The sequence below is a fragment of the Lithobates pipiens genome, unplaced genomic scaffold, assembly GCF_037356315.1.
Source record: "Lithobates pipiens isolate NorthernLeopardFrog02 unplaced genomic scaffold, aLitPip1_a1.2 Scaffold_22, whole genome shotgun sequence".
In the NCBI taxonomy this organism is placed as follows: domain Eukaryota; kingdom Metazoa; phylum Chordata; class Amphibia; order Anura; family Ranidae; genus Lithobates; species Lithobates pipiens.
In genome coordinates this window covers 18,648,188-18,665,251 of record NW_027507784.1, presented here as the reverse complement: position 1 = coordinate 18,665,251, position 17,064 = coordinate 18,648,188, and the positions used below count along the sequence as shown (strand labels likewise).

Below are 17,064 nucleotides of genomic sequence, written 5' to 3'. Positions count from 1 at the left end.
GCAGTGATTCCTGTGTAAATGACACTGGCAGTGAAGGGATTAATCAGGGGGTGGCAGTGTAGGGGTTAAGTGTTCCTAGGGGTGTGCTACTAACTGTGGGGGGCTGGGCTTTGTTTTAGTAAACACTGATCTCTGCTCCTATCACATGGAGCAGAGATCAGAGTCACTTGTTGCTAGGCAGAATAGGGAAATGCTGTTTACAACGGCATCTCCCCGTTCAGCCGCCCCGTGAGATGATCGCGGGTATCCTCACGGCGATCGAGTCCGTGGGACCCACGACCGGACTTACAGGGGTCCCGACCGGCACAAGAGTGTGCCGCCGGTGGCGCGCAAGCGATGGCAGGGCGGCATTTAAAAATGGACGGAGCTGTATGCCAATATGCCTGCCTGTGCCATTCTGCCGACGTACATCGGCGTGCGCCGGTTGGGAACTGGTTAAACAAGTGTGATTTAACTGTACTTCTGTCTCGGTCTGATATCATGGCTTCTGACAATATACCTTTAGGATTCTAGACTCCATGGTTCCCTAAAAAGCTGTTTGGCAGCTTACTTTACCTGTAAAATAGGGAGAATGTGACCACGGGATGCCAAATGAATGCCACTGACCACCACAAGAGCAAATGGCCCCAAAGGATTCACCTAGCAAATGTGACTAAACACCTTAGAAAAGTGTCCCTTTGAATGGAAAACATCATGAATCTATGACCTACCTTCTTCACTTCCCGGTTGCATCCCATCGGTAGTATTTGATGAATCTCTACAGTAACAGCCATGAACACCGTCCACAATTCCACATTCCTCATCGGGAGCGCAGTCCAATCCTGAGCAGTTATGATTCGACTCTGGAAGAGAAGGAACACATAGAAGGTTTAACCATTTATGAATCTATAATATTTTATGAATGAGGACAAACTTCTGAATTACTTTTTTGGGTCAGTACTTACCTGTACAATAGGCAGAGTAGCAGATTGGTGTACTTTGTAGCTTATACACATAAAATCCTTCTGGGCACATTTTTACAGAAATATTATTGGATATTGTACAGCATCTGGCATACCCGTTGTAACAAACGGTCCGATTAATAATGCCGTCACTGGGTGTAGGGTGGGAGCCATTCATCCAAATGGGGAAATCGGCCCCACAGCTGTTTTCTTCTACACAGTGCTCAGGGATTTGCTGATCATATTCTCCTTTAAACCGATACCAGCCGGATAGTTCGTAGTCACAATGATACCAGTCATACCAATAATCACTAGACTTATATATATTAGAAGTACTGCGCCAGGGGTCATTAAGTACGGTGTGGTTGGCACAAGGGTCATAACAGGAATATGATCCAATGTACTTCATGCATTCTTCATTAGGTTTACACGGTGTTCCTTGTTGGCATTCATTGACCTCACAGTGTCTTCCATCTCCGTAATATCCATACGGACAAGTACAGGTGTAAGATCCATAATAATGATTTTTACATATAGCTAATGGATCACAGTCATTAAGAGAGCTGTCCGCACACTCATCAATGTCAACACAGCCAAATTCTGATATATATTTATACCCTCTAGAACAATTACAGGTGTAAGATCCGATAGTGTTCACACAGGATCCACCATTATAATAATCACAGTTGTTGGTGTAATCGTCCTGACATTCATCTATATCATTACAAGTTGTCCCATCTCCAGCAAACCCCTCTTTACACGTGCACTCCCCGTATCCTCCAAACTCCCAACACGTGGCATTCGGGTGGCAGTCAGAATCCAAACTATTCCCTAAAAAAACAAAAGAAAGAAAACATTTTCTCTTGAGGGGTTGGTGGGTTTTCTATGTAACAGAAACATAAGCTGGAGTTATGTCTGGAAAACCATATTCTTATAGGTTGGATGCGTTAAAAGACTTTTTTTTTTTACAGATACAATAGGAGATGCTATCCATTCTGTGCACTCCTTATCCACTCTTGTCATTTCACCCAACCGCCCCTCTGGCCCACCGGCCTTGTGAGCTAAACACTAGGAAATGATCTTTCCTGTGTCTACAGGTCTAGCGCGTTGAATCTCTCTTGGGTTTAACTTGAAATGCTGTATCTAAACGAATGGAACGTAACGAGTACTGCTTGGACCTTGAAGAAGGGGACATACCCCGAAAACTTGCCCTGAAAAATTGTGTGTTAGTGCAAATAAAAAAAAAGTATCACGGACAGTACTCAATTTTCTCTTGGGTTTAAAATATTCATATCTAAAGATGTGGTATCACAGTAGACATGTGCAATTTGTTTCATTCCGAATTCGTTTTTTAACCACTTGCTCACTGGGCACTTAAACCCCTCTCCTGTCCAGACCAATATTCCGCTTTCAGCGCTGATGCACTTTGAATGACAATTGCGCGGTCATACAACACTGTACCCAAATTAAATGTTTATTACTTTTTTCCCACAGATAGAGCTTTCTTTTGGTGGTATTTGATCACCTGTGCGGTTTAAATTTTTCTGTTAACATTTTTTAAAATGTCAGAATTTAAAAAAAAATTATATTTTTTTATATTTTGTTATACAATTTTGCAAACAGGTAAATTTTCTTCTTCATTGATGTACAGTACGCTGATGAGGCTGCACTGATGAACACCAATAGGCTGCACTGATGGGCACTGATGGGCTGCACTGATGGGCACCTTTGGGCTGCATTGATGGACACTTATAAGGCGGCACTGGTGAGCACTAATGTGCACTTAGAGGTGACACTGAGAGGTGGCACTGATGGGTGGCAATGAAGGGCATTGATAGGTGGCACTGATGGGCACTGAGAATTGGCACTAATAGGTGGCACTGATAGCTGGCAGTTATGGGCACTGATAGGTGGCAGTGATGGGCACTGATGGGTGGCAATAATGGGCACTGATTGGCACTGATAGGCAGCACTGCTAGGTGGCACTGATGAAGCACTGTTTGGCACCACTGGTGGGCATTCATAGGGGGCACTTGTGGGCATTCATAGGTGGCACTGGTGGGCACTGGCAGGTGGCATTGACAGGCGGTAATTGTGGGCACAGATGAGGCAGATGTGCCTCCTTCCTCTTCGGGACCAATGTCCCTTGTACATAAGCCAGTGATCGGCTTTTTTTTCTCCTCATGCTGTCAGCGTGAGGAGAAAAAAACGATTACCAAGCTTTTGTTTACATCATGTGATCCGCTGTCATTGGTCGACAGCTGATCATGGGGTAAGGTGTCGGGATCGGCCCCTTACTTGGATCTGTGATCACCCGAGTCTCAGTGACTCGTTGATCACAGCGCGTGCCGCGTGCCCTGCAGGGGGCACGTGGGGAGCATGCACAGGGGAGGACATCATATGACGGCCTCCCGGAAATTCAGGTCCACGCTGTGACCGTCATTTGGCTATAGCGCGGACGTCAAGTAGTTAATGAAAATTCGTAAATTCACAAATTTGTAAATTTAAATATTCGAAAATTCGTAAATTTGAATATTCAAAAATTCGTAAATTCATAAATTTTTCGATTTGAATATTCGAAAATTCATAAATTCGTAAATTTGAAGATCACTGGATTTGCTCACTGGCTCTTGCTGTCCTCATTCTTGCTCCTGTGCCTCTGGACAGGACTCCTCTGTGTTTTGTAAGAGGATCCCTCCAGCACTGGAGCCCCAGGCCCGAGGTCATCCTCCAGACTAGGGGGTTACCCTCAAGGGCCAGTGACAGCCTTCTCAGCACACCGTCTCCAGTTTCCACCCAAACTCCCCTCTGCTGGCATGATCCAGAGTATTTAAGAGGTGCCCACCCCCTGCCAGCCCATTTGCTGTTGATTACACTGGGGCCCTCCTCAATACTCCAGGCAGCTCCTCCTAACCTCCATCCCATTCTTCTGGTAGCTTCTCCAAGGTCCCAGCAAGTGGGGGTGGGGGGGGTAACAGAGGTGCTGTGTTATGATTCCATCTAAATCCATGAAATGTGGTCTGAATTTAGCCACAGTACGTATACAAATGGGCTCGATTAGTCAGAGTTAGACCTGCACGTCACTCTGGGATCAGAGGAAACATTTTCTTACATCAAAGACCACCTCTATAAATGTTTTCCTGTAGGTGTCCACAATCACCACCCCCCCCTCCCCGGCACAGTGTGTTCCCATTAGGGGTGCCTGGGCGGAGGGTCGACCTAAATGGATATTTTTTACAACTCTAGGCTAGACCTCCTGATCCCTGTACACAGCTGTCATCGTATAGTTTTCTAGTTTTCTATAGAGTTGCCTTTGACCTATGTAACAGTTAAAGTTCATTTCGAGTTACAGTACACCTCTATCTGAATGCATGGTGATTTGTACACCAATTGATCTATACTTACTGTACGACTAGGGACATCTGATACAAACCTGCGTTACGATTTGGTAATGTCACTCTTACAGTCCTATGCCCTTGTACACACGGTCCGACATTCCGACAACCAAATCTGTTGGATTTTGTCTGACGGATTTTGTCCGAAACTGTTGCATACACACTGTTGTCGGACAAAGTTGTCAGAAAATCGAATCATTCAGAACGTGATGACGTTATTTCATTACGACGGGACTACGTTCAGGCTAGTAGCCAATAGCTTTGGTGTAGGAATTTGATCTGAGCATGCGTGGCACTTTGTCCGATCGGAATTCTCTATACATGATCGGAGTATGTCCAATCGGATCATTTTGTCGGAAAATTTTACAAGTTGGAAAACTTGGTCCGTCGGATACTCCGACAGAAACAGTCCGATGAAGACCACACACAGTCGGATTATCCGACAAAACGGTCCGATCGGACACATTCTGTCTGAATCTCCGACCGTGTGTGCAAGGGCTAACACTAGCACACTTAACTAGAGGGTGCTACATAAAAAAAACCTTAACATATGCAAACATTTCATCTGAATAGGACATCCTCAGGGGCTCTTTTCCCTCCAACATGCCTACTATCAGCAACAATCTTCTCTTTACCACTTTCTCCTTCGGCCACAATGAAGAGAAATGAATGCTGGGAGGAGGCTCCTTTTCATACCAGAGGCAATTAAACATTTTCACCATCACTGATTGGTCCTATGGAGGTTACTTGGATCCCAGAAGGGAGAATCCATATTCAGATTTGGCCATCTAAATCCATGAAATGTGGTCTGAATTTAGCCACAGCACTACCTGCATGGAGTTTACATGTTCTCCCTGTGCCTGCATGGGTTTTCTCCGATTTCCTCCCACACTCCAAAGACATGCTGGTAGGTTAATTGGCTCCTATCTAAATTGTCCCTAGAATGTATAGGCACCTTAGATTGTAAGCTCCTTGGGGGCAGGGACTGATGTGAATGTATATTATATGTAAAGCGCTGCAGAAATTGACAGTGCTATATAACTATCTGAAACGTACAGTACATACAGCTGGCAGATCATTCCGATGCCAGAATACGGCACCACCATATGTGATATTCCGCACATTTTTTATTTTAAGTGATTTTAATAAACAGTATCACGCTGTGTCGCTTCTTTTCCATGAACTGGACCACATGTGAGGGATTCCATACCACCGAGTGGACACATACCTATACAAGCCTTGTTGACCTACCTTGGCATAAGCCCAGGAGGTCCGTATCTGTGGGTGAGTGCGCACCTTGGTGGGAGCATGTGTGGTTTTGCAGTGGCATTGCACAAGCACGAAGCACTTTAAAGAGGAAGTAAACCCTGATGAGTTTACTTCCTCTTTCATTCCTTGCAAAGGCAAAGCATAATGGACTACTATGCATCGCATCGCATCGCATCGCATAGTAGTCCATTATGTGTCACTTACCTGACACAGGAGCCAGCGAAGTCACCGCTGTCCCCTGTAGTCCGCCGCATCCATCTTCTCGTGGGTCTCGTAGCTCCACAGCTGTCATTCGGCGAAGCCGCGATGACTTCACTCCCGCGCATGCGCACGGGAGCCGAGACGCGCGGCATTGCGCAGTATCTTTGTTATCGAGGATGCCAGGCTCAGTGCGCCTGCGCGCCACTGTCTACGGCGCATACGCCGTAGACGGCGGTGCCCATCTTCGGGCAAATATCTCCTAAACCGTATAGGTTTGGGAGATATTTCTTGGACCTACAGGTAAGCCTTAATCTAGGTTTACCTGTAGGTCAAAGTGGTTTGTAAGGGTTTACAACCACTTTAAAGTCTTGGTTTTGATGAACTTTTCTTGCGTTACCCTCACTGGCAACATACTTGCTTTGGTATTATGAACTGGAGTCACAATTTATATTGCAAGCATTGTATATAATAAATGTGGTCACACGTAATAGTGATTTATACAGCACGTTAGCATCTTATTTTCAAATATCATGTAAAATCAGGAGAAAGCTCAGCAACATTAGATAATCACATGCTGGTGATTATCTAATGTCAATCTCTCTGCCAATCCCTTCACTGGCTTCCCCTACCCCACCGTGTAAAATTCAAAGTGCAAACCATAACATACAAAGCCATCCACAACATCACCTCCATCTACATCATCAACCTCATCTGCAGATATCGCCCAAATCGTCTCCTCCGAGGTCCTCCTGCTTTCTAGCTCACTTGTTACCTCCTCCAATGCTTGCCTTCAAGTCTTCTCCAGAGCCTCTCCCATCCTCTGGAAATTCCTGCCCCATTCTGTCCGATAAGCCCCTACCCTGTCCACCTTTAGGAGTTCCCTGAAAACTCATTTATTCAGGGAAGCCTACCCCACACCCACCTAACTGTCCCTAACTGGCCAGGCCCTCCTGTACCTTTTTGTATTGTACTGTAATTGTGTTGTCCCCCCTATACATTGTAAAGCGCTGCGTAAACTGTTGGCGCTATATAAATCATGAATAATAATAATAATAATAATAATGCTGGTAGGTTAAATTGAGCCTAGTATGTGTATGTATGAATGTGAATTAGGGATCTTAGATAGTAAGCTCCTTGAGGGCGGGGACTGATGCGAATGTATACTATGTAAAAGCTATGTAAAGCGTTGCGTAAATTGACAGAGCTATATAAGTACCCTGAATAAATAAATAAATAAATAAATAAAATAAACATAATCCAAATGTGTGGTTAAGAATTATTTATATACACTGAGGTGATGTAACTTACCAGTAAATCCCAATATTTGAACAGAAAGTGATGAGTTTCCCTGAGCATTCAGAATCCAGGATCCCGCAGCTGGATTTTTCATCAAACTGGAACTTCGAACATAATAATTATAGTAGTCGTAATAATAGGTATTTTCAAGTGCAAACGTGTTTCCTAATTAAAAATAATACATGTGTAACTAAATAAGTATGTTGAAAACAGGCAAATAAAATAAATGTAATATTCCAATAACGTAACACATTCCAGGGGGAAGGGCAGAAGAAATTAGTCTGGTTGAAGAATTTCAGATACAATATTCTAGATTTGAGATAATAATTGTCAGAAATGTAAAATTCTGAGCCCAATAATTCTCCAATTTCTGCAATTTTTACACCATTCTCAAAATATTACCTCCATCATAACACCAAGCTGGTTAGATGCCTTGCCAATCACATGATTTATGTGACAGACCCTCTACTTAAGAGAAGTCTGTCTGCTGTATAAGCTTCCCTTGCCCGGTATCAGCATGATCCAAGATTCCTTAGCCCACCCAGTCACTTGTCGAGACATCAGTGTAGGGTGGTAAAAAAAAAACATAAGCCTGTTTATTTAAACACAGGTACAAAGAGATATACCCTCAGAGGACAATCCCCCCTTCTTTACATAATGACACATAAGGGGTAAACTACATTCAGTAACAAGAGACACACAGACAGCCTTTAGGAAGAGCTGCAGGAGAAATCTCCCCCCCCCTCCCCAGCAGGTAATCCTCATACACATATACATCCCATAATAGGTTGCTCCCAAGGCAGACAGAAGCAATAGAATAATGGGATATAGCCATTTAACAATAAACACATAGCAACCCCCACCACACCTCAAGCGATCTGGTAAAAGTCTGCAACAGTCTATGAGACCAAGCTCATACAATATTCTAGAAGTCTGAAAGGTGGAATTATTTATCTTCATATATTTCTTGAGGGAGATTGTTCCGAAATATTACTGTCCCAAGTGAAAGAGCCCCTTCATTCTTTCAACACAAACCTCACATATAGAACCCTGGAGTAAAAGGAAATGCTGAGTCCGTTGTGGTTGTACGGTGAGTCTGGTTAGGACAGACTCGACTGGGGTTCTCAGTTTCCCTGTGCCCCTAATAGACACAGGGTAACTTACACATACGAGGGGACGTAGGAGCTGGACAAGGAGTGTCCTGGCTTCTCTAAGGTAAGCTGGTTTCCACAATCCTTCTGCCCAAAGTGACTCCCGTCACAATCTATATACAGTTTGCTGTGTCTTTTTAACTGCTTTTGGACCACCCCCTAATGTACTGAGGACTGGGGGCCCATACAGGCACAGCAAAGTACCTGTACATCTCTGGCCTCTTCCGGGTTTAGGGCGCCCACATGCGAGCCCCTGCGCCAGCACCCATTATGATTGAGCACAGCAAAATTTTGTCAGCAGGTCCTGGCCAATAATTCATGGCCAGGACCTGCTGATTGGCTGTGTCCAATCACAGCATGGATCCCTGTGTTGACAAACAACATAGGGCTCTGCACAGAGGGAACAATCTGTTTGTTCCTTTTGCCTGCAAAGCAGGGAAGGAACAAACAGCGATTTAATAAAAAAAAGCACATCTTACACACATTACACATTGTTAGGCCCACAATTTGATGTTAATTCCTTCCCAGCCAGCCACTATTAAAGTCCCACTATAATACATATTACTACCCTGTTTCCCCGAAAATAAGACCTAGCGTGATTGTCGGTGATGGCTGCAATATAAGCCCTACCCCCAAAATAAGCCCTAGTTAAAGGTCATAATTTTCAGGGTAGGGCTTATTTTCAGGGAAACAGGGTAGGGCTTATTTAGGGGGTATGGCTTATATTGCAGCCATCACCGGCAATCACACTAGGTCTTGTTTTCGTGGTAGTATAAAAAATAATAATGATTCCAGAATATATCCCACAGTAAATATATACTTATTGGGATTTTTTCTACCAAAGATATGTAGTAGAATACATTTTGGCCTAAATTTATGAAGAAATTAGAATTACAATTTTTTTTTTATTGCATATGGTTTATAGCAGAATGTAGAAAATATATATTTGTTTCAAAATCTTAGCCTTTATTCATTTATATGGTTAAACATCAAATACCACCAAAAGAAAGCCCCATTTGTGTAAAAAAAAATGATATAAATTGCATTTGTGTACGGTGTTGCATGTCCGCGCAATTGTCAATTAAAATAGTGCAGTGCCGAAAAGCAAAAAACGGCCTAGTCAAGAAGAGGGTAAAGCCTTCCAGAGTTCAAGTGGTTAAAGAGATAAGCACATCATTCAAAATGATTAACTGGGCATGGACTAGGTCTCATTTTTGAGTTCCCAAAGTTCTGTGAAGTTTTTTTGACTAGCAAATGGAGAAACAACAGGGGTTTTTCTAGGGTCCAAATAGGGATAGGGGGATACCTGGTCATCTACATTGAAAAATCGTGGGGTCTCCTATGTCTTTCATTTCTTCTATCCCTTCATTGTGGGTTTCCAAGCTAAGGATTAGAGTCTGAGGCTTCAAATGGCTTCAAAAAAGGGATTCCTCCAGGAGGGGCGCAGAGCACTGCACCCTAAGCCCACCCAGCATGGAAAAGAAGAAAAGTAACAGCGCTCTCTGCAGGGACAACTAAATCCATACACCAGGTCCACTCACAGGTGCCAAGGCTCAATGTGTCCCAACACACTCCAATGCAATAGTAGTAAGAAGAGCCGACAACACTGTAATCCTTGAAGTGTCGTTTATTTGTACATCAGAGTGACAGTAAAACAATAAACTGACACGTTTCGGCAAAAAGCCTTAGTCGTAGCCCTAAGCCCACCCAGTTGTGTGAAAATAGTGAATTAAGTTCCGATATTGTCTTCCTGATTCTCCTCCCGACCAATCAGGAATCGGGCTCAGGACTCCCGGCCAATCGGGTCTCAGTAGGACCCACTCAGGAGGAGAAGCAGTGGCCCCAGGTCTTCCCTGGAGCAAGGAGCAGCATTGGCCTCCTTAGGTAAAGCCACTGATCACCGCCGTCCATCTCCCACGGTGGGGGGGAGTGATCGCCGCTGTCCGTTTTCCGTGGGGGGCCAGGTATGTTTGCCACCCCCCCCAAAATATTAAAGAGGAGGGCCGTTTAAAAAAAATAACAAAATTTAAAGTCAGCAGCTGCAAACACTGCAGCTGCTGACTTAATAAGCCAACTTACCTGTCCAGGGCGCCCGCGATGTCGGCCGCCCGAGGCCGACCCATCCCTCGGCTCTCAGATCCCGGCGCCGTCATTCCTTCTAAGGGAAACAGGCAGTGGAGCCTTGCGGCTACACTGCCCATTTCCTACTGCGCATGCTCGAGTCGCGCATCGCTTTGTGAATGGGATGCGCTGTGTTCTGGGACACACAGTTTCCAGAACACAACGTGACCCATTACCCAGAAGACAATGCGACGAGGAGAGATGAAAGAAGATCTCCGCGGAGGAGGAAGAGGAAGATTAGGATTATGTGCCTAGCAACAGACATTTCTGGTAAGTAAAAAAAAAAAGAATGTTTTAAAATTTTTTTTTTTTTTGATTTTTTTTTTTAATTTTTAATATTTTTTTTTTTTTCAGGGTGGCCCTCCACTTTAAGCACATGCTGCGATTGCCTATAAGAGTGCCCAGTTCCCATTCCTTTCATTTGACAATTCCCTGATTATTATTACTAAAAATATCCAAAGTTGATTTGCAAGATTTGCTCCTCACCATAGACTTTCTAAATGTTTTTTTTTTTTTTTTCAGTACGCGAACATCACCCGAAAACAAACCGGCACATTCGGCTCACCACAAACTGCAAACCGTATGTGGTGTCACTTTTATGGGATGACTTAACTCTTATAATAACTAGTCGAATGTTGCAGTCATTCTTTTGAAGTCAATGTCAACAATATGAAAATATGGCAGGTATTGTCAAGCCACAAGAACTCCTGAATCCTGAATTGCAATTTAATTCTGGATCAGTAAACTTTTTAAATATTGAAACCAATGGACAGACATAGACACCATGAATCTAACATTTTCAGAGGGAGAGGTCAGCAATGGCAACTGACATACAGTACTGTGCAGACATTTTATGCAGGTGTGAAGAAATTAATTTGAATTGTTTTTTTTTTTTTTTTTTTTTTGTTTATCAATTCATATGGCTTGGAATAAGGAGTGTTCCCTAATTTGTTCTCATAGACTAGTTACTTCTGCTTCCAGGACCTTATCTGGACAGTGTTTTCGCTCTAGCCACCTTGAGTTTGTGACCATGTTTAATAAACATTCCTCTAATGTAGCACCAAATCTTTGTTACTCTCAAAAAAGAGGTCTAGCTCTCGAAGAATATCTGCTTTAATCTCAGGGTCCTGCATGAGGGATTCATTTAATCGCCAGGTGGGTGATCTCGGTGTCGGGTATTGCGAGGTTATTTCCAGTGAGGTCATAACGTGGTCTGATATTGCCAATCTGGGCACTAGAGACAATTGGGATTGTGGCATGGGAGATCAGAAAAAGATCTATCCTACAGTACGAGCCATGAACTGGCGATATTGCCAATCTGGGCACTAGAGACAATTGGGATCGTGGCATGGGAGATCAGAAAAAGATCTATCCTACAGTGCGAGCCATGAACTGGTGATATTGCCAATCTGGGCACTAGAGACAATTGGGATCGTGGCATGGGAGATCAGAAAAAGATCTATCCTACAGTATGAGCCATGAACTGGCGATATTGCCAATCTGGGCACTAGAGACAATTGGGATCGTGGCATGGGAGATCAGAAAAAGATCTATCCTACAGTACGAGCCATGAACTGGCGATATTGCCAATCTGGGCACTAGAGACAATTGGGATCGTGGCATGGGAGATCAGAAAAAGATCTATCCGGGGGCGTGGCCGGCGCGCAGCGGAATGGACGCCTGACTCGAGAGCTCCGCTCCAGCATAGAGGGAAAGCACACTTCGAGGCGGCGTACAACACCCTGACCCACAGCAAAGTATAGCTGAACCACTGCTCGACCTCCGGAGATGACCCGCAAGCGGAATAACGCTTCTCAGCCGAGGAAACTCCGGGATTTCTTCTTCACCACCGCGGGCCGCGAGGCCCAAGATGGCGCCGGCGGCGAATCCCCGTCTCCCGCGAGCGGATCCCCTTCACAGACGCCGAGCCCGGGCTCAGACGTAGGCCCGATGCGGCGCTCTCCGGCTGCCTCAACTCCTCTCTCCGGTAGCCCGGCGAAGTCGAGACCTCGTTTAGAGGCTGTTCCACTGGAAGACAAGGTCAGTGTACATCAGAGCTCCCTTGATGACACGAGGGAACTAGCTGACACCATCAACTCCTTCCCTACCACGAACCAGCCCATCTCTGACACTACTTTAAAGGACATGTTGATCTCCCTACGTGGTTCACTACACTCAGACCTAATGGAGTGCATGAGGAACTTTAAATCAGATATGAATGAACTAGGGGGCAGGATTGACCACGTAGAAAAAAAAATGGAGGAATATGCGTCCTCCTATAACACCCTGGTGGACTCCCATAATGAGCAAGCAGATGAGGTGACCTGGCTTAAAGCTAAGATTGCCGACCTTGAGGACAGGTCTCGCAGGAACAATGTTAAACTACGGGGCATACCTGAAAATGTCCTACCGGCTCATCTTCACCAATACGCTAGAGACCTCATGTTAGCGTTCTTACCCTCAACGCCAGAGACCGAACTGGTCATAGACCGGATCCACCGCCTGCCTAAGCCATCTCATCTCCCAGACAATACCCCAAGAGATGTCCTAATGAGGATACATTTTTTCCATGTGAAGGAGAGACTCATGGCGGCTTACCACAAAAATCCTAGCCCCCCACCGCAATATTCCGCTATTCAACTATACGCGGACCTTTCGCAGCTCACCATGCAAAAACGTAAGTCCCTCTTATCAGTCACCAAAGCACTCAGAAATCACAACATCTTGTACAGATGGGGGTACCCAACCAAGCTTATTGTCACAAGAGAGGGCAAAACATCTGTAATCTCCACCTTAGCTGAAGGTCTGGAACTGCTCCGCATGTGGGACATTCTCCCAGTACAAGATAACACCCCAGCCGCCTCAGAGTTGAACACTAGTGAGGATTGGCAAGTGGTATCCCGCAAGAGACATAGCAAAAAAAATGACAAATAACTGCCTTGAATATACTGTTTGCTTAACCTAGCAATTTGATCAACGAGATCCCTTTGCCTTGGAGCTCTCAGCCTATGAGCCTCCCTTTACCAATATGTGCAGTCCATCTGCCACCGGATTCCGGACGGAGTCTACCTTTTTATTTCTTTGCCATTTGATTGTTGGCCTTCTTTTGACTTTTGTTTTCTCTTGTTTATTTTCTGGGTTTCCCCCCCCTTTCCCCACGGAGATGGATGAGGACGGTCTATCCGAGACCAAGAACAACCGTTTATCAACGCTTCTTCTCAATACATCTTGGATTGCCTGGAGCAGGTATGGACTCTTTAGGGATCTTTGTTTATCATTTTTTCTTTTTCCTGACCAATGTCGTTCACACTAGCATTTTTAATGTCCGGGGCCTAAACCACCCAGCCAAACGGGCCTCGCTGTGGAAAGAAGCTCTAAGATTAGGCACCGATGTATTGTGTGTACAGGAGATACATTGGGCATCTTCTTGTGAACCCACTTTTAAACACTGTAGATTCCCTCATATCTTCCGAGCCTCTTTTTCCGCAAAAAAAAAGGGAGTCTTAATTGCCATCAAAGACTCGGTAACTTTCTCGTTGCAAGAGACGTACGCTGACCCAGATGGTCGATACTTAACCACTTCCCACCCGGCCGATGCATATATACGGCCGGGTGGGAGCCGTCTACTCCTGATAGGACGTTCAGGAACGTCATTCAGGAGTAGCGGGATCGCGCGCGCGCGCGACCGCGCAGCGGCGCGATCCCGATGTGCTCGTGTCACCCGGACACGGCACATCTCAGATCGGCAGGAGGGCTCTGTGATTGGCCCTCCTGATCACATGACGGCCGTGTCCAATCACGGCCGTCATGTGATGTAAACAAACAGCTGGTTGCTAGGCAATCGGCTCTCCTCTCCTCACACGGAAGTCACCGCTGAGGAGAGGAGAGCAGAATGCTGCAGCCGGCTGATGATCAGTGAGTATGGGCTGCTTTTTACTCACTGATCATCAGTGTAGTGTAAACACACAACACACCACACAGTACAAACACAGTCCCCACATATGTCCCCAAAACACACATGTCCCCAAAACATACATGTCCCCAAATAATAAAAACACATGTCCCTAATAATAAAAACATGTCCCCCACATATGTCCCACTAAAATCACATGTCCCAATGATTATCTGCACACATATGTACGTGATCACCTGCACACATATGTACATGATCATTTGCGTACATATGTCCGTGATCACACAAACCAATTATTATACACTTAACGGAATTTTTTTTACCAAAAACATGTAGCAGAATACATTTTGGCTTAAATTTATGACAAAATTTGATTTTATTGGATTTCTTTTCAAATAGAAAAAAGAAAATATAGTTTTTTTTCCAAATTTCCGCTATTTTTGCGCTTATATCGCAAAAAAAAAAAAAAACGGAGTCGTGAATAAATAACACCAAAATAAAGCTCTATTTGTGCGAACAAAATGATAACAATTTCATTTGGGTACAGTGTAGCATGACCGCGCAATTGTCACTGAAAGCGATAGAGCGCTGAAAGCTGAAAATTGGGCTGGGAAGGAAGGGGGTGAAAGTGCCCTGTATTGTAGTGGTTAAGTGGGCACCTTTAACCACAGATTGTATACCTTAGTCAACGTTTATGCTCCCAACACGCACCAATTGCGTTTTTTGAAAAACAAACCTTCGTAAGGTTGACCTGCTTAAGAAAGGCAAATTGATAGTTTGTGGAGATTTCAATATCACACCCGATTACACATTGGACACCACTTCATCCTCGAAAAGATCCCTGCCCACTCTACAACCCCTACTCCATACGGAGGAATTGTATGATGTCTGGCGCTGCCAACATTCAACTGAAAGGGACTATTCCTACCACTCCTCTAGGCATAACTCGTACTCACGAATCGATTTAATATTAACGGACAAACTACTTCTGCAACGACTCTCATCATCGCTCATTCATGACATTACTTGGTCAGATCACGCCCCAGTGTCCATCACAGTAGAAGAGAAGCGCTCTTCGGTATGCGCAAGTGTTTGGCGCGCCAACCCCTCTCTTCTTCCGCAACCACAACATGTGTCTTATTTGTCAAAGCATTTGCAAGAGTATTTTACCTTTAATAACAACACAGTATCTGATCCCTTTACTATGTGGTGTGCCCATAAGGCTTATATGAGGGGTATTCTTATACAATTGAACTCACGGGTTAGAAGGCAGAGGACACTGAAGATAGATTCCCTTTTATCCGATATCAAACGTCTAGAGGCCCAAAACAAAACGAACAAAAACCTTAAAACGATGAATTCATTAACTAAACTTCGTTCGGATCTCAGGCTCCTACTGATAGAACAATACGACAAACATGTCCAATACCTGAAATTGTCACACTATTCATCCGGCAACAGGGCTGGTAAACTGTTAGCTCGGAGGCTAAAAGAGCACAAAACTAAATCTAATATCCCCTTCTTAATCCGACAGAGTGATAACAGTAAATTATATAACCCCCTAGACATTGCAAATTCCTTTGCGGATTACTACTCCTCCCTATACAACCTTAAAAACGACCCGACCACCCCACAACCCACCGAGCCTGACATTCAAAAATTTTTTACTGATCTTTCCCTTCCTACCCTAACGCAAGATCAATTAGATATCCTCAACTCTCCTATCACCGAACCTGAGATCCGACGGGTCACTAAGACCCTCCCGAATGGGAAATCTCCTGGCCCTGATGGCCTGCCAAATTGTTATTACAAAGTTTTTTCTCAAATCTTATCCCCAGCCTTGAAAGAGGTTTACTCTGCAGCAGTGTCCTCTGCCTCGTTCCCTTCGGAGATGCTCAAAGCATATATAGTGACTATTCCAAAACCTGGAAAGGAACCTTCTACCCCGGCCAATTTCCGGCCTATCTCATTACTAAACACTGATGTGAAATTATATGCCAAGATTTTGTCTTCTAGGCTTCTCCCTATCCTCCCGTCCCTGATTGGACCGGAACAGACGGGCTTTACGAAGGGACGGCAAGCGTCCGATGCCACTAGGAGGGTTGTGAATGTTTTACAGTTTGCCGGGTCCTGTCGGATGCCTTCTCTGCTGTTATCTTTGGATGCGGAGAAGGCATTCGACAGGATACACTGGGGCTAAGGGCTTATATGTCCCACACACTTGGTAGATTTGGGTTCTCGGGACCTATTTTGTCTGCGGTTCTAGCACTATACTCCTCCCCCTGTGCCCAGGTGTACACGTCCAATATGCTTTCTTCCCCCTTCCATATTTCCAATGGGACTAGACAGGGGTGCCCCCTTTCTCCCTCCATTTTCAACCTTCTTATAGAACCCCTCGCAGAAAAAATCAGAACCCATCCTGACATACCGGGCTTCCTATTTGTAGACAAATCCCATAACATAAGTCTTTTTGCAGATGACATCATCCTTTTCCTGTCCTCCCCTCAATCCTCCCTCCCACAGGCCCACTCTATACTCAACCATTTTAGTCGCATATCTTACTATAAGGTTAATTTTACAAAATCCCTTATTTTAGGCTTAAACCTTACCCCTCAACTTAAGCTGAGCTTACAAAACAAATTTCCCTACTCATGGGCGAAGTCTAGTCTCCCCTACTTAGGGCTACAAATTACGGATGACCCACTCAAATTAGCGGACGCTAATTATACACCTTTAATTGCTAAATTAGGAAAAGAAATACATAGACTTGCTAAAAC

General features: G+C 44.6%; 1 protein-coding gene across 2 annotated transcripts in view; it reads right to left on the bottom strand.

Moving 5' to 3' along the window:
• The window catches only part of LOC143923366 (uncharacterized), a 62,566-nt gene that overhangs the window by 6,407 nt on the left and 39,095 nt on the right, over nucleotides 1–17,064 (bottom strand). For both annotated transcript variants that reach the window (XM_077446988.1, XM_077446987.1), the window contains 3 exons: nucleotides 7,115–7,267; nucleotides 945–1,772; nucleotides 711–842 (listed from right to left, as the gene is read on the bottom strand). In XM_077446988.1, coding sequence (XP_077303114.1) covers nucleotides 711–842; nucleotides 945–1,772; nucleotides 7,115–7,267 — 1,113 coding nt within the window. The remainder of the gene's footprint in view (nucleotides 1–710; nucleotides 843–944; nucleotides 1,773–7,114; nucleotides 7,268–17,064) is intronic.